General features: G+C 40.5%; 1 protein-coding gene across 1 annotated transcript; it reads right to left on the bottom strand.

Moving 5' to 3' along the window:
- Window positions 1-6390: 6390 nt before the first annotated feature.
- LOC311274599 (neuropeptide FF receptor 2-like) lies at window positions 6391-9916 on the bottom strand (the record flags this gene model as incomplete). Its single annotated transcript, XM_084382408.1, has 4 exons — window positions 9830-9916; window positions 8008-8343; window positions 7389-7488; window positions 6391-7285 (listed from the first exon to the last, which is right to left on the bottom strand). Exons 2-4 carry the CDS (start codon window positions 8333-8335, stop codon window positions 6391-6393), a joined length of 1323 nt encoding a protein of 440 aa, XP_084238534.1. The 5' UTR covers window positions 8336-8343; window positions 9830-9916.
- Window positions 9917-19045: the final 9129 nt, after the last annotated feature.

The raw sequence follows: 19045 nt of genomic DNA, 5'->3' as shown, positions 1-19045 counted from the left end.
CATTCATGCATTAATAGTTATAATTCGAGAATATACTAGAAGAGCTTAATTTTCTGCATACATTTATGGTTGAATACAGCAATAATTGATGGAATATTAAATCCGATTCTAAGATTAAAAGCAGTCATTATTATGCATTAATTCAAACACACTCATGATTGCCTACTGTATGTGGTCTGAGACTAATCATGGTCTGTATCAAGCTGTGGAGCTATTTATAATTATATAACGTCTGTATAGTTATCGGTTTCCCGACAGCATCAGCTGGACGTGTCAAAGTTTTCCTTTGAAAAGAATTAGCCATCGTCCAGTTGACAGTGGAGGCTGAACAGTGGTAATTCAACCTATAATGGTTGGCCTTTCAAAGCTGTTATAGTCAGTCTGTTTTACGGTTGTGTGGGGTTCTGTCAGGCTTATTCATCAGAAACAGCAGCATTTGGCGAAGATCATTTTGTTCTTCTTGTTGTTGTTCTTCTTCTTCGAAACATTTATTTATAAGCCACAACATTGCTCCGTGGTGGATGACCAGTCTTCCTGAGGTAAATAGTCTTACTTACTGTAACTTGAGCCAAATCAAGGGGAAATCTGAAGGTTATTGCATTTGCAAGGTAACAAAAATCTCATTTCCTGATTGAAACCAGAGTGAACAGTGCATACTGGGCAGTTCTATGGGGTCATGCTGTTTTTCTGAACCATGCACCCTCTTCTCTGTGTTTTTCTTTTGTCAACAAATCCCATGAAAAGACCAAAACCAACAGTGCACTGGTCCTTCTAACAAACACTCCCTGAGCAGCCAATGCCTTATTCTTCTGTGGCATTGATGTTCAAAAAATAATTCAAAACCCATCAGTGCATCACATCGCACTCAAGGACATTTTCCTTCATTGTGAGGAAAAAGTGCACTGTTCATTATTTGAAATCAATCCCAGAATACATCGTTCTGCCACCAGCAACACTCACTAAAGCACCAAATCCACTGATGGAAATCATTTTCTTCAGTTAGAAGAAAGCCAAGGAGATTAGCTTTTCACCTGTGTTCGTTTATTTGTTGGTTGGTTTGTCAGCAGGTTTACACAAAAACTACAGAATGGGTTTCCGCCAAGCTTGGATGGAGGATGGGTCTCAGCCCAGAATAGACCCCATTCACTTTTGGTGCGGATCAGGATCAAGGAACAGATCCAGGAATGTCTTTCTCACTTTCTTTAACATCGCAAGATACAGTAGGGCACTTCTTGACATTTCTCTTTTCATTTTCTTTCAACAAGTAGCTAGCAAACATACTAACGCTGTCAATAATATCACACAATTAGCTACCTTTATAAGCTTTTGCTAAATAACCAACATTGGCAGCTGTTTACTCACCGGTCTATAATAAAACACTGCGAGTTCGGCATCAAACTTCATCCCTTTGTACGCCAAGAACTGTCTCCAGTTGTGGAAAGCAACACCAGTAAGCAACACTACAGACAGGAAAGGCCTTAGCATTAGATATATCGGCAACATAACACGTCTCTGACATAACATCAAAAAACTGCTATTTCTTCACATCCTGTTGATAATTTTAGTTAATCTCTGAATGTTTTAAACTTAAAGTCTGACATATAGCCCCTTTAAAGTCAGTCATTAAGTAGGATGTGTTGACAATAAGAGTAATGTGAAATATCTCATGTCTCATCCTTTATAACAGATAAGACTAAACCAGAAAAACAAATATATATACATTTTCACAACATTCACAAAGTCATACTTTCTTAATGATAAAATGGCACTAATTAAGGTTAAAATCCTTATAAAGAATAACTATCTCGTAACCTTAGATACTGTGCATATGTGTATCGTGTGTAGTAAGCATCTCAAAGCTAAAAATACCTTTTAACGAGAACAATATGTTTATATTCTCTGACGCTTTTTCTCTCTCAAAACCTCATCAGCCCTCTGTAGCCTTAAGACAGCAATGTAAGAATAAGACAGACTGTCAAAACAATTTTTATATAGCAAACCGCCTGAACATTGCTCTTCCTATTTTGCAAACGAGCAGCAAAGAACACTGTTTCAGAACAGTGTTTCTTTTTTTCCCCCCCACAAACATTAAGGTATGTAATACAACAAAAACAGGGGCTGGAATATATACTGAAACATATATTTACTGTATGTGCAGACAGACAGGTTGGCACATAGAAAGATACCATGAGATTACATTCATATACCTTCTCCTCGCATCCTTCCGGTGGTGAAGAATAACAATCAGAAATTCATACATTACATACACTTCACGGATCTGTCTGAGGTTTCCTTTCACTTCAGTCCCTGAGGCTATCTGCTCACTCTCTCTAGTGTAACTGAGAGTGCTTCTACGACCGTCACACATGTAGAACGTGACAATATGATGTCCTTGTTAATATAATTGGAAAGCATACGCAAGTACTACCGAAAAGAGACTGCAATATTACGCACATATATATTATAACATTAGCAGCAGGTTGTCAGAGGGAGCATTTATCATTATTATTATGATTTACCAAAGCTTAAAGGTGCATCCTTTAGTACTAACTTGATAAATGAGATTCGTTCCTCATAAAAAGGGTGCAAACCTGATTTCTTAAGTATTTAAAGTCATGAATTGTTAACATCCGTGTTTGCTAGCTTGCTTTGCTTTTCGCTTAGCTTTGTTGGCACATTGCTCTGTTTACATGCACAAAATATTCTGTGTTGTCTTGCACTTATTCAGATGGAGACAATGTTCCTACCAAGTTCTGGACATGCATAATGAAATTAAATGTTTTATTGTTATTTCCATTTACATGCAGACGTGTGTACTCCGATTCAATCACATCCTCCCTCATTCATTCATTCAACTACCTTTTTGAAAAGGTCGTCGTTATGATATTTGGGCAAATCCAAAAATCTGTTGATATCATAATGTTTGTCCTTGTCCATAATGCTACCCTAAATAGCTCTTATTTTGGGGAATGCATCTAGGCAATGTACAGAAGTGTTTTTCACAGGAAGTCAGACCATCTCGTTTTTTTGTTGTGACCAAGATCTGGGTATTTTTCTCAGGAAGTTGGGTGAAAACTGTCTATTTTTCATGGGAAGCTGGATCCCAGGAAAGAAACATTCATTTTGAACTGTGGTTTTGCAGAAACCCACTTGGCTATAATTTATTCTGCTGATTGAGGTGACTGTATACATGTCCAAAGAATGCTCCTAAAATCCAAATAATATCCCACATGTCTTATTCAGAAAATGCTACACTTGGAATAAGGATGGAACGTGCCTCGTATCATATTCAGACTGTCATATTCTGAAATATTAGTGTGCATGTAAACGTAGTCACGCAGAGTGTCTTGGAGTAGCACCACCGCCAAAAGTTGAGCAGCAGGAATGTGTATGACGTCATATCACGTGTGTCCTTGTGCTCAGAACAAAGAAACCCAATCTTAAAAACGTTGCTCCACAGCACTGCTAGTGGTCGAAAACTCCACAGGGTACCTTTAAGATTTTGGCACAAACACATCATGTACTAAGGCTTGCCAAATACTGACCACAAGAAATGAAATGACAATTATTTTAGCACAAAATAATAACAAATACACATTATATGATACATTAATACAAGAATTCCATCAAATGTACATTTTTTACAATGAATATCTATCAAATATATCCACTCTTAACTGTACAATTTACGTCATCCTGTTCAAATATCAGCATCGGCAATGTGGATGAGGTAACGATGAGGTTTCAAGTGTGATTGTTGTGGAAAGTGTCCAGAAAATAACTTCCGTTCGACCACAATGTTCTACATTCTTGACACAGCTATTACCTTTGGGGTAAGAGCAAAATAATGCCATCATTATGTGAGAATGCCTCGCCTCTTCACAGCCATGATAGCTGAAAACCAAGGAAGGCTCTCACCCAAGGTAGAGCATACTTCATAGTCGACATATACAGTAGATGTAGTGGAGACTGAATGTATCATAGCAGCGTACATACAGTTAGGTGGAGGAGTCATGTTCAGAACATGCCTTGTGCAGGGCAAAAACGGCTGTTAAGCATTATAGATTAATCAGCTTTGTTTCCATATTTGATTTCATCTTTAACTGACTGTGAATCTCTGCCACCCTTTCATGTTAAGTACTTTTTATTTTAGCCCTGTCTATTGTTTTTTTTTTTTTTGTAAGTACACTTAGAGCAATTTAAAACCTGAGTCAAATTCCTTGTATGTGTACACATGCTTGGCCAAAAAAGCAGATGTGATTCTGGTTCACGTCTCATGTTATGTTGTTTGCTTTGCTTTCAGGTAGATCTGCAGCGATTAGTTGATAATGAATTAGTCGGTTAATCGTTTCAGTCGTTAAAAACAAGAATACAAAATATTTACTGTTTCCAAATGAAGTCTTTGGGTTTTGGACATGAATGTACTATGAGGAAACTGGATACAGGTCCCTTTTTCATACCAGGTGTAATGGGGTGTAAATGATTAATCTACCATTGTTAAAATAATATGCAGATTAAATGATAACGAGACTTATCCTCAGTTGCAGTCCCACTTTAAGTTGAAGCCCTACTTTTCACCCCTTTGTCTGAATCCTACCTCTGCTAATACCTTTCTTCTCTTTGACATGGCAGTGTTTTAATGTTCAAATTTCACAGCGCCCCACGAGAGAACGGAGAACAGAAGGCTTTCTAAATTAGCCTGCAGTCCTCCTCCCCTGCCACTGCATGTCACAGCTGTTGGCCCAGTCCATCCGCCTCAGGGCACTGGAACGTGCACTTTGTCTGGAGGAGGCTGACACAGTTCTCATCACACCGCCGTGCACCTCACCCTCGAGAGTTGTGTGTTATTCTACTGTCGGCATCCTCAACTGACAAAGATGGCCTGAAACATTACAAACTTCCTGTAATGTTAACTGCACTTATCATAAAAGCCTCATCAAACTGTGATACGGTGCCATTCATTAAATCTCACAGGTATTATATCACCTGCAAAGAGAATTTGTTGGATAGTTTGACAGCATGAAAACAACAGAAACACAATCCAAGCAATTAACACGAAAGTCTGAGTTTATCCGACTAATATCTTTACATTGTAATAAATAATTGACATTCAGATTATCTTTCTTATCTTAAAGGCCCTTAAAGCATGTTTTCTCAATTATCACACACTTTTGCCAACGTTGGAACTATTTTGACTGTTATTTTTCATGAGATTTCTGTAGTTTGGGTTTCGTCTGCACTCTTATTTTTCTCTGGTTTGAAGAGAGCAAGGATCAGCTATAAAAAGGCGACATCAGAGCCAGATTTAGCAACATCGGATGACAGTTGGTGGGTTGTTTGTCAATGGTGGCGGCATTCTGATCAAGCCACGCCCACACAGTCATGATGAAGCAGATTATCAGAGTTTTGAACACCTTCTCACTCCCAATTCATCAAAAACGGCAGCTTGGTCCACCTCAAGCTTCAAACTATGACACCCAACCTACCTCTGTAGTGTCAGGAACTGCATAGAATGGGGGAGCATTTGCTAATTGGAAAAGACATTAGAGAGACATATCTTCTATTCATCAGGCCAATGTCTGAAAGACCTATGTGTTATTTAGGTAGCGGCGGTGTCCGCCATGTTGGATTAAAATTGACTTCACACACTCAAGGCATTATAAGAGTAATTCACCGTTTCTGTTTGTAACTCTGTTTCATTGGTGTCAGCCACACTAGATGTTGTTCACTCACAGCGTTATCAGAGCTGTTACAGCTAATGTGAGCTGAACATTTCCTGCTGCTGCCCCAGCAAGGTCACCACCTTTACCTTGGCCTGTGTTTTATTGGAAAACTGCTTCATCCACGCAATTTGTTTTGTTAGGCTGCAGTGAAAACACACCTGCTGATTCACAGAGTCACAGCTGGCAAACTACTACTACTGTTTGCACAGTTTGCTGTATCGTAGGCAACTGGAAGTGTTTCAGTCCGGTTGCCTACGATACAGCACTTACCGTGACCTGGATGACTAAGAACCTTCATCAACGTCCTGTTTTCACAGTTACCATGGGTGGTGCAACCTTGACTATAATATCTCAGCATGTTATTTCCCCAACTTTAATTTTGGATTTTGCTTATTTAGTCATAAATATTTATTGTCTTAGAAAAAATACTAATTTTAATAGATTTTAAATAGATGTCAGGGCCTTTGAACCCTCTTATTTTATACCTTTTTCTTTTCTATTTACACCACAGTAAACAAGGGACAGCACGTACATTCTCTTGAAACAGATAAATACAGAGTTTTATCTTGTATTTCAGAGGCCTGTTTTTCATTGTCCTTGAAATACAATACATGATCCTACAGAGGATCCTTTGAAAGAGTTTAAGCGCTGCACAGTCTCAGTCTGTCTAAATCTGGGACACCTTTTCCAGGTCCTCCATGATCAGGTCCTGTTCTTTGATATCACTTCTCCCAGACAAGCAACCTCCTTCCTGAGACGAGTACTTCCCATTCCCCACTAACCCTGATCTGACGACAGAGCCTGATCTACTGAGGGCGTCAGGCTGGACTGGGAGCACGGCGTGCCCTCTGAGGCGATGGGAGTGAATCTTCTGGCGCTCAACATCAGCAGAGCACAGCTGGAATTTGAAAGCAGCCTGAAAGCCTCTGCGAAAGTTCTCGTTGAAGAAGCCATAGATGATCGGGTTGATGCTGCTGTTGAAGAAGGCCAACCAGTGAGCTAAGGGATACACGTAGATGTTAATGACGCGATGCTGGTGCTCTGTCAGGCTGGCGTAGTCACTCAGCATCATCAGCGTCCACAGAGGAAGCCAGGATAAGATGAAGAGCAGAGCCACAACCAGCAGCATCATTATCACCCGAGTCCTCTTCTTTGAAATCGTGTGACGACCCTCCATGCTCGATTTGTTGTTGCAAATGCCTTCTTCGGATCCGATTCCGCTTCCCCTCATCGGAGGAATGGTGGTCTTGGAGAGGGTGTAGCCGATGCGGACGTACATGATGACGATGAGGCTGAGAGGAGCCAGGTAGATGTTAGCAAAAAGGACGGTGGTGTAGATTTTACGCATCTCCTGATTGGGCCAATTTTCCCGGCACCAGTAGAAGGGGCGGGTGTCGTTGTTGTGGCTGAGGACTATTCGCACCCTCTGCTCCTTTGTGACCTGGAGCATGACCCCGGAGGGACACATGATGGACACAGCTGAGACCCATATGATTACGATAATTAGCTTTGAGGTGGCGATGGTCAGTTTCTGCTTGAAAGGGTACACAATGCAGCGGAACCTGACACAAAGGGGATCGGAGGAGATGCATTAAGGGAAAGAAGCAGGAGAAAGCACACACCCACACAAACACATGATACCACTGATAGTAATGCAGCCCTCACCTGTCGACAGCGATCGCCACCAGAGTGAACACAGAGGCTGATACGGATATCCCTTGAACCATACCGCTTAGTTTACACACCACGCTGCCAAACGGCCATCCTGCGGGAAAAAAGAGAGAAAATATGTTGAAATTGTATGAAATAAATAAACGCATCAATAATTTAAATGCTAAAGTTACTGCTGTGAGAGCTCTCCAGCAGTCGTTAGCCTTTCCTCCCTGGCTATGCTTGACTTTTAGCTCATCCTTCTTCTCCCCAAGGTGCTTTTCATGTGTCACACTAGCTCTCGCTGGCTTAATGTACTCGGGCTTGTGGTTAACCGAACTACCTCTTTGCATCCCTCACCTTCTACCACACTAATTGTCAGCGTATCTCCTCCCACTGACGCGCACACTTTCTCCCCCGGCTAGCAGCAACGCGAGCTTTGCCTTCAAGCCATCTTCAGATATGGCAGCAGGGTGTTTGTCCTTCTTGTGGTACGGCACATGAATAGTAGTGCTACTGAATTAAAGACTAGAATCACACATTTTTACTTGGATTTGTCTTTGTTGCTTTACCGGAGGAAACGCTCCCACACTGAGCTTCCTGTAGTGGCTTCACTTTTTACCTCAGACTTTACCTGTTATGATGTTGTCCACCAGCGTTGTCGGCATACAGAAGATGCCAACCAGCAGGTCACTGATGGCGAGGTTGAGAATAAACAGGTTGGTGACCGTGCGCATGTTCTTGCTGCGCAGCACGATGAAACACACCACCCCGTTGCCGACCATGCACACCAGGAAGATGAGCAGGTAGGCCACGGTGAAGACTGCAGCCACAGAGGGCTTGTGGAGGTAGAAATCAACATATGTGATGTTCTGGTGGGTCAAAGAGTTGTCCTGCAATCTTGAGTAAGTCGAGGAGTTTAAGCCCTCCCACGTAGTGTTGAGAATCGGATTCTGGGTCATGGTGCTACCTGGAAGAAAGAGCGACCGACAAATGGAGACAGGCAGAGGTGTAATGGATAATTGTGTTCTTGGCATGTTAGTGCACATGTTCTGGGTTAAAAATTCGATATCATCCGTTAACAAAAAAATCATCCAATTATGAGGCAGAACATTACAACACACATCCTCCCAGTGGGAGTGCAAACCAGATGAAGGAATCAATGGGTAATTACATAAAACAATAGAGCCTTTTCAAGAAATCAATAGTCCAATTCTTGTGCCTTTTGATCATTGTGGGCGAGTTGATTCAGTCAAGTGTATGCTCTCTCACACACTCTCTAAAAACAACAGGCTGACTGAAATGACCAATCTGTTCTGAGAGCAGTGGGGTTGATGGCTTTCCAATTTGTTTCTTCAATCATCTGAATCCAGCACTGTGGGAGGCACATTCGACAACAATTGACTTCTGATTGTTTTTTGACACTTTAAGTATGTGATTTGATTTAATTTTTACGCAGCGGGATGGATTTTGGAAAATGTTCTTAAACATTTAGCTCGTGCAGGACAATGAAGTTTAATCCAGCTTGTGTTTTTCATGTGATGTACTGCAGCTCTGTGCTGCTGAAGGACTGTCGAATCAAAGTGCAGCCTTTCTTGGGTGAAAAATCATTTTCTGGGTTATAAACAGACACAATTAGGTCATGTGATGAATCAATAATTAGTTTTTGAATAAGCAATTGCATGTGAGACCATCATCTTTTCACTAATTACATTTTCACACACAATTGCTTGATTAAAGAATAGAAAATGTAATTACTTCTATTAAATTATATTGAATATAATGTATTTATTGTTATCTATCTCTATCTATATGCTGTGTTTATTCTCCCTCTTGTTTGACGAGAGAATACTTCATTATAGCTACACTGCTAATTACAGTTCCTTGCTCTTACAATTGAAGTCATCATGCTGCTTGTTATACTTTAGCAAACACTAACAAAATAATTGATTAATGTAGTTGAAGTCCTCGAATTTACACCCTCTGAGAATGAGAAGAGATCAGTTTGTGTTTGTAATGAAATTATAAAACACTGTAACAATTAAATGGATGACAGAAGAGCTCAATACCAAAAGACTGTAGCCAAGAATCAATTCCTGGAGATCCATACTTTAACAGAGGCTCATCTATTCCTATGAGGTAACAACAGAAATCTAATTTTCTAAGTTATTGTATATACTGTGCTTTAAAAAGTCGTGCCTGATGGGTATTTTGTTCATAAGTCTTCACAGTGCCTCTAACTGAAGGACCAACAGTTCAATTTAACCAATAAAAAGTCTTTCTTTTTAACCAATGTGCAGTCAAACAGCCTTAATACCTCCACAGTTTTACCAACAAAAGTACATCTGACACTCTATTGCGCAATTAATCATCTTTGTGACAGGATGGAAAGTGACAATCAGATTATCTTGCTTGAAAGATCCTCAGTAAGTCTTCAGTTGACACTTATTTCTTACCTTACAGGAAACACAATCTGAGTTCCTTTTCTTCTGTCTTCTTTAGATGTTATATATCCGTTTGACACAAATCCCACTCTTTCAGAGAAAAAGGCAGCGTGCTCTCGTCCTTATGTGCATGAGACCCTGTGCATCTGCTCGGTCCGCCTGCCAGGCTGAGAATGCCGTTGTGCTTAAACATGACGGAGAGGAGATGAGATTCACTTGGGAGAGATGTGCCGGGTGGTGCTGGGAGCAATTCATGTCCGGAGGCGTTGTGTGAATTGAACGTGAAATGCACAGTACACTATATATGTATGTGTCACACTATGTAGTGACTCCTTGCCAATGTGGAGCAAAGGAGTGACATTTCAAAACTCTGAGAGCTGTTTTATTTGGCATCAATTAGTAGGTGTTGGGAAAATCCCCAGTTATCAAGCATCAGTCCTCCTCAGTGCTCACACCTGCACTGCTTCAGTGGAGACAATTCACAGTAAGTGCTTCCACAAGATGTTTCCACAAGTGAATCCAACCTTAATGAATGTTCAAATAACACTGTAAAATGTCACAGTAGCAAAAAGATGAGACAATACAATACGAGCCAAATATAAAGATCAGAGAATAAGTGAAATGAGAGAGAGAGTGTGATGCAATCAAGCCTGATCACCGTTGGTGCCTTTCTGAATCCTCATATATCTGCTGCACATTGGTGGTTGTGATGTTTCTGTCACTGTTCATTACTATAATGATTTTGTTGATCTGTACGGTTTTATACAGTAACTGATTTAACTGATTTGGTTTGACGATTTTGTATATTTGTGTTTTGAACCGCAGCATCACTGCACCCTCAATGATTTCAGCCCGGTTGCCAGGAGAATATGTTAGCAGTGAATGCTTCTGCAACCCACAGTAATGTCCAAGGTTGACATGTGTACCAAACATGTCATTTCATATAATGCCATGTTTACATTACAGTATGTGCTTGTATGCCACCTTTCACTGCAGGAGGTGGAGGGAAAGAATGTGGTTAACAAGGCGACCTGAGTCACACCACTGGATATTGTTAAAGCATTTGAGATATTTCCATCTGTTTTTGTTGTGACACAACTAGGTGTTTTTTAAGGCGAGCTGCGGGCATTTCCAGCTGTTTCTGTGGCGACCAAGAAGATATTTTTCATGGGAAGTCAGACCATCTCCATCTATGAGCATGGCGACCAAAACAGGGATTGTAAGCCGACCATGATGCTTTCCTGACCCGAACCAAGTGTTTTTATGCCTAAACCTAAACAGAACATAAGTAAAGTGTCGTGACGAAAGAAAAAATGGAAAATTCAACCAAACAAACTCAAACATAAAGAAACATCCAGTTTTACCTTATCTGTGGTTTCGCAGAAACGTACTTGGCTGACATTTATTCTGCCGACTGGGTTGAATCTAAGAAGTAAAATGAGATGAAATAGCAGCTGAAAAAAAGACTGCTTTCTGAACACACATTTAAATCTGCTAGATCCAGATTTTTATTACAATCTGCATCAAATCGTACTCACTCACAGATGCCAGCCACCTAAATGCAGCTGATTCTTCTCATAAGAATCCTTGACAGGAAAATAAAGGAGGACTATTCTGGTCCGAGACCCATCCTCTATCCAAGTTTAATGAAACTCTGTGCAGTAGTCTTTGTGTAATCCTGCTGACAGGCCAAACAACAAACAGAGGGACGCGGAAGAAAAATATAACCTCCTTGGCAGAAGTGATTAAATGAACAAAAATGTTCTAGCGCAACACTAAATAAAATAACATCAGATGAGATTTATTTTTGTATCGGTGACTTTTTGAAGTTAAATCTGTTTTTTGTCCGTCTGATGTCTGTGGTGAGCATAATCCAGACAGATGGACCTCCTATAAAGAACAGTTCTCATCATGCAAATAGCGTTTGGACACAATATGTACAATACATTTCGCTTTGGCGGTGTCGAGTTGTAGTCTGTTCATTTTCACCCAATTAGTGGTGGTATGCGAAAGTGTTGTCACTAATGCAGGCCGCAGGGTGCCTCACAAATTATAGGCTGCATGGAAGCAGAAAATATATACACAAATATTGCAAACAAAGTTCCTGTATAATGACATGTGTGAGAGAAAATTGGCCAAGGTGATGGGTACAGAGAGATGATGGGTTGAGGGGATCAGGAGCAGAAGTGAGCAGTAATGAAGGGTCAATATCTAATCAATGCAGGAGCGAGAGATGAGAGGAAGGAGGTGAGTAATGATTGAGCTAAGTGATACCTGACCAACATGGAGCAGATTGAGGAGGGCTGACGCTCGATAAGTGGTTGGCTGATACTTGACTTGAGGAGAAATGGGGATAGAGCGCAACGAGGCTAAACAAAATTAACAATTACCGCCAAATCTGAGAAAACCCTCGAGGCTACCGGAGCTGCAGTCTCAGCAGGATGATTAATCAACACGTTAAAACGCCTTTAGCATAAATTCTGTCAAAACTGTGGGAGTTGTCACCTGAAAAAGAGGCGGAGAGGGAAGAAACACCCTGTCAGCTGGAGTTGCTGTGAAGATTAAACGGGGATATTTAAAAATAGAGCCGAAACTCAGTAATGGCTGCCACATGAAGTTATGAGAATTTGGTTCAAAGTAATGAACAGAAAGCGACTGTGAGTGTTTTTGTTTCAAGGACAAATATAGAGGTGTGAAAACATTCTCTAAGTATTCTCTTGGCATGCTCAACTCAACTTTTATGAGTTTTGAAGCGTAAATGCAATCACAAGAGGTCAAAAGCTAACATAAGCTATAAACAAGCTGCATCCCAGTCGCATGACTGACGCTTTTGTCCAAAGCAACTTACAGTAACTCATACAGACACTGATGGCGGTGGTACCGACCAACGCATCGGGAGCAGTTTGGGATTCAGTATGTTGCCCAAGGACACTTCGACATGCAGAACAGGGGAATCGAACCAGCTACCTTCCGATAACAAGACGCTGGCTCTACCCCTGAGCCTCAGCCACCCGCCTGCTTCAACATCACCACCAATAGGTTCCCTACTACACTATACTATACACACTTTAGTATAAATTATTCAATCTCCAAGCTGGAAAACACTTGTGTTTGATATATATATTATATGTCTCTGACATCATCTGTAGTCTCATTCAGCCACTTGTTAGCGACAGCTTACAAGGCCGGTAAAAGCTTCAAAATTGGGGGGTATTTATTCAGGCATTTTATGAAAACAAACAAACAGTGAAACCTCCTCGGCTTGTGTCAACCACCACTAATTTCAGGCTTCTAAACAAAAGCCCATTCAAACAATCCATCCACTGTGAGACGAGGTTACCAGAAGTGCAAAGATGCTAAATCGCTCCTGGAGGACTCCATTTAGTCATGAACAAAGTACCGGGCAGTTTAAGTTTTAACCTGATGATGGCGCGGCATGACAAGTAATCAGATCATCAAAGTTATTGTAATTCCTCTTCTTCTTCCCCAAGGCTACTCAATCACAACTTCTAACAGAGCCCTTCCACAGCTGCCCGTTCTCGTCCCTCAAGGCTGCATTTCTTTGCTTCATTTCCATTCACATGTCTCCTCAGATATTATGCCGACGTCCCTTATGTCATTTGCAGCTCATTATTTCATTTGACCTGAGTGACCTCTGCAGGAGATTGATTAATGCTGAGGCGACAATGCGATGTGTCGACAAACACTCGTGTGTCTTGCGGTTTTACTCAATCATTTAAAATGTACAATTGGATTATTTGATGCAGTATACCAAGATCATTTATTCATTTAGTCTGTGCTCAGGTGTAAATCCATAAAACATGGGAGAGCATGGACAGAAATAGACTGAATGAAGTACAAAACTCACAGGAGGACATATTGGGATTTTATCTTCTTGTCAAAACAGCGTTTAAAAAACATCTAGCTGAGCCAGTGTCACCCTGCTGCTAATGAAAAAAAAAAAAAAGAAATATGCATTAGCCTTTCAGTGTCATCTGGAGAGAGAGATGTAGGCTACAACCTTTTTCTATATTTCTGAGTGGAATGACAGCAGTTTTGTTGCGCCTGTAATGGGCTTTTCAAAATTAATGCCAAGTCAAAGCCGTACCGACAGTCATTGTCTGCCCATCCACGCACCTTGCAGGGGAATAAAAATGCCTGTAATGAGTTTTATTTGTGTTGTAAAATGCATGGCTTTGCATCGTAGCGTTAAAAAGCGGAAGCCGAGCACAAATGCCGGCTGGAGCGAGGTGTACTTGCTACATAAAATGCAGACAGCGTGTGTGATAAAGTGAAATATATTTCGCAAATGGATGCATTTGTTAATTACCAACACTGACGATATCATTTCCTCACAGCAGGAAGGTCATTAGTTTGAATCAGACACCCAGCTGGAGTCTTTGTGTCTGTTCTGTATCTGTGAGGATTATTTCTCCCACAGTCCAAGAACATGAACATCTGTTAAACTGGAAACTATACATTGCCTCTAATTGTGTGTTTGTCTGCACAGCTCTTTTCAGATGTTCGAAACATAACATTGCTGATTCGTCAAGCTGTTAAAGATGCATTTTGGTTTTTTTTAAGGAAATGTTCCTCACTGCTACTTGTGTGTTTCGGTCTCTCGCAGGCTGAATCAGTAATGGGTTTTTAAAACTTATTTTGCAGTAGGAGCCCTCATCAATGTTTTGTCAGTCAAACTCCTGAAGAAAAAAATGATGTTAGCATTTTTATTTTCCCTGAAGTCTAACTTTTTTCTTTTTTCTTTTCCTGCCTGAAACTACTCCCATAGCTTGCAGTTTACAGGCTTCTATATAAAAATGAGAACAACTTGTAAAACAGCCATCAGCTAACACCTGCATGTCTGAGAGGGCCTTCTGCGTTGACCCAGTGATTTAAAGGAAACTTAGAGACCCCACATTGATTACAAAGGCATTATTTCTCAAGCTTGTGAACTTGTCCTTTAACCCACCTCCCCAGTAATGCATGCTGGGAGAGGCTCCTGAGTGTAGAAAAGATATGGTTACTGTAGTTTGGTCAGATATGTGGAACCAGCTTTCTTTGTGGGTAAATGTCAATGCTTGGGCTAATTTTGACTTTATCACTATTCTATTTGATTACTGAATGAATAAATGTGGCCATGACTGACAATAACCTCCAAAGCTATTGTCTGGAATCAGATCCTCTGAGCATTTCCCTGTGGGAGGCTATTACTGTTGGCGCCACTGTCACAAAGACAACTTCAGCAACGTGTTTACCGCTCGTAGTCTGGCTACTGTCCAAGAAAACAAACAACCGTAACAATCTTGATTAGACCTAGAAACTCCAATCTCAACACTATGGAAAGGCAGAGTTAAATACTCGGTCGTATTAACATGCAGAACAGTTTCGTTTCTTACTGATCGCGTAGGAAGAATGCAGGTTTTGAACCATCTCTAGTCCAGGTGGTGAGGGAAGACACGTATCAGCTCTGACCCTATGAGAAAGGTCAGAGCAGACTCCATCTGCTGAGGAAGCTCAGGTCCTTTGGAGTGCAGGGGGCACTCCTGAGGACTTTCTATGACTCTGTGGTGGCGTCAGCCACTTTCTATGGAGTAGTCTGCTGGAGCAGCAGCATCTCGGCAGGTAGAAAGAGACTTGAAAAACGTATCTAGAAGGCCAGCTCCATCCTGGGATGCCCTCTTGACCCAGTGCAGGTGGTGGGAGAGAGCAGGATGATGGACAAGCTGTCATCGCTGCTGGTGAAGGACTCCCACCCCCTGCAGGTCACTATCACCGCACTGGGCAGCTCCTTCAGCGATAGACTGATGCACCCCAAGTGTGTGAAGGAGAGGTACCCCAGGTCCTTCCTTCCTGCTGCTGTCAGACTCTACAACCAGCACCGCTCCCAGTAGACCTCACTGTGCAATAAAAAAAAACTGTATACATAACCTATTTCTCATGTTGGTTTGCACTTACTGGGCAATTTTCATACTCATATTTATTATTTATTAATAACAATACACCTCCCACACTGTTTGTATTTGTACATACTATGTATATACAAGACTATTTCTATTTCTTACTTTTTTTATTATATTGTTTATTTTTTACTATTATTGTTGTTGTTTATTGTAATATAACTGTCCTTTGGCTGCTGTGACACACAAATTTCCCCGTTTGCAGGACTAATTCTGATTCTGACCATAATATATAGATAGATAAGAGATAATCTGTAAAGTAAGGCGATTTGAGTGAGGATGAATGCCTGCCTGACTCATTGATCCATTTTCTGATTAGACTCTTTGGCCCCAACCATGGCTCTCAAAAAAGAAAAGAAGAAAGAAAAAAGAGTCAGTTCATTAGTCACGGGTGAGTGACACAAACCAGGTCAACCCTCCGATAAACATTAACAAATCACCGACTGAAAACAGCTGTGTCTTCAAATGCAGTAAAACCTGTGTTTACAATAGTGAAAATAAGCACAAAAAAAATATTAATTTTCATAGTTTAAATGGAGCAATAATTACAGGCCTCAGGAGTGGAAAAGAAAACATGTTGCAGCGTGGTTTTCTGCTCTGTTTAGCTCATAATTAAATTGTCTCACTCCTCGTCTGATTAGGCCCCCCTGAGAAGCTTTTCATATTGTATCCTGTGCTTTATTTGGATGACACATTCGGTAACGCTTTTATGTTTTCTCTTACGTTTTGCAATGCAAATGACGATAATGACATAAAGTTGGCCAACCAAACCTGAGTTGAACTCTTAAAAACACATTATATTCCTGGCATGAGAGCGGAATGAACAGAGATTTATTAAAGGAGCACTGTGTGGTTTTGAGGAAGAAATTTAAACTCTGATAATATTAATGAGGTACAGATACACACTCAGAAATATTTATTTTTTCCATAACAGACTGAACAACCTGCTCTCAGAGGAAAATAAGGTCCTCCTGTGGCAGGGTCCGCCAAATATAAACAAAATAAAACAGTATGAAACTGTGTTGCCCTTCAACGTTAGTTTTTTCATTCAGTTTATTCAGTCATGAAAACACAGAGTTTTTTTGTTTAGTTTGTTTAGCCTTAAAACTCAGTCATTAAAGATCTTTCTCTTCTGATTGAAATTGAAAAAAGTGGTGCACCTTTTAGTTAACAGACACACACCGACAGGAAGTGCACAGTTAGTGTCAGACAGCTATCAAGTGAAATCATAAATATAAATTGGTTTCATTAACTGTGAAACTGTGAAATAACAAATCCGTGATTGCCTTGGCTGGCAAAGAGAAAGACACTTTACTTATATAAAAACTGTCTGGACTTGTCAAAGCGCCTGTAACACCCAGAGGAAAAACACACTAATGGCTCCCTTCGCCTGAAGGGATGACACGGTGACCAGAGTGTGGACAGACAGCGAACCCCAGAGACCGTGTCATCGCCAGCGTGGGCACGGTTTATTAAGAGTGTTGAACCCACTGAGCAGCACATCTATTTCTGACATAAGATGATTGTTCTTCCAGACGTATAGTTTTGACATCTTCAGATAAGTTAGTCTCCAAACTGTGCGCCAGTGCTTTGGATGTAGAGCTATAAAAGACATGATGTATGTTATAGATATTACCAGAAGTCCATCCATTAGCTATCCCTGCTTAACCTCTGCAGGGTCGCAGGGGCCTGGAGCTGCAGCAATGTGCTCTGTGAGTCATGTAGGGAATTTCTTCTGTTTAATATCAGAATCAGAATCAACTTTATTGGCCAAGTATTCACTCATGAGCAATTTCATACAAAACTAAAATATAATAAAAAATTGTGTTGCTTTCAATGTTACACGCAGTTCCACTGGAAATAGAGATTTTTTTAAAAATCAGTATATGGCTAAAAATCAAGGACAACAAAGCTGAACAGATGGATTCAGATAAGATAAAGATGCAATGCAACAATGACCAACAACATACAATATATATGCAAGTAACAAATAGATAAATAGTTTGTAGATCTAGTATTTTATTAACAATCTGACATGTTCTCCTGTAATTGTGTCTTTTGCACTGTGTAGTTTTGGGGAAAGTTATTCAATCAGAAGAGAAAGATCTTCGTTGACTGATTTTTTTTTATGCCGAAAACAAATTAAATAAATTCTTTGTTTTCATGACTGAATAAAAAACTGACCTTGAAGGACAACAGAGTTTCATACTGTTTTACTTTGCTTATATTTGCCAGACTGTCAGGTCAGGCTGTAAGGCAAGAGAAACAGATGTTTTGTTGAAAAATATTTTTTTATTTTCAAATAGCAAAAAAAAAATTAATAACAAAAGTGCAGAAGAATAATTCGTGGCCTATAAAAAAAGGTCAACATAACAGAACTAAACTTTAGAGATAACTAAAGAGAACTTAGCGACACAGACTAACCTTACAGTCAGGAAGGAAACTTAAGGAAAACAATGAAAGAACATTATAAAAATAGTTATTCAAGTAAACAATAATGGCGAAAATCTAAAGTGGAACACTGCCTCCCCCCTCGGGTGTAGGGGGAACATAGTACAGTCCCAATGGGCACTCAGCCTCATTTAAGCAGACTAATAGAGCTGGAACTGCTTTTGCCTGTGAGCCTGAAGCCTCAGCAAAATAAAGTAAATGAAATGCAGCATGCAGGATTCCTGTTGACAGTAATGGATGATGTGTTAAAGGACCTACTTGTAAGAAATTTATTTTTGAGTCTCAATCCCAACTTGTCAAAAACTGATGCTTTAGGGTGGCGGCTGAGCCATCCTACACTCCCGAAGGGCGAGACTCAAAAATCCACTTTTCTTACAAATAGGACCTTTACAGAAATCTGTGTATTTTAAAATGCAAACATATCATTAATCCTTTGTAGGCAAGTGGATTTTTTAGAGGGTTCATCACACTGATGGCCTGTAAGAAGAAGCTGTTCTTATGTCTGGTTGTTTAGATGTACAGTGCTCTTTAGCACCGCCCAGAGGGGAGAAGCTGGAACAGGTTGTGTCCAGGTGATATGAGTCTGCACTGATGTTTCCTGCTCGTGTCTTGACTCTGTGTAAGTCCTGAATTGGATGGCAGGTTGACACCAGTGATGTTTCCTGCAGCTCTGACTGTCTGTTGGTTTTGGTGGATGATGGAGAGTCCTGAGGCAGGTTGAACTTCCAGGGCTGGAGCAGGAAGTTCTTGATGTTCCTCTGTTGGGCCTTTTTTGATGAGTGGGCTGATGTTGGATGCCCAAAACTCAAAAAAATGATTT

This window comes from Pagrus pagrus (assembly GCF_965226575.1).
Source record: "Pagrus pagrus genome assembly, chromosome: 19".
NCBI lineage: Eukaryota > Metazoa > Chordata > Actinopteri > Spariformes > Sparidae > Pagrus > Pagrus pagrus.
The sequence above is the reverse complement of the archived record's forward strand: the minus strand, read 5'-3'. Positions and strand labels throughout refer to the sequence as shown.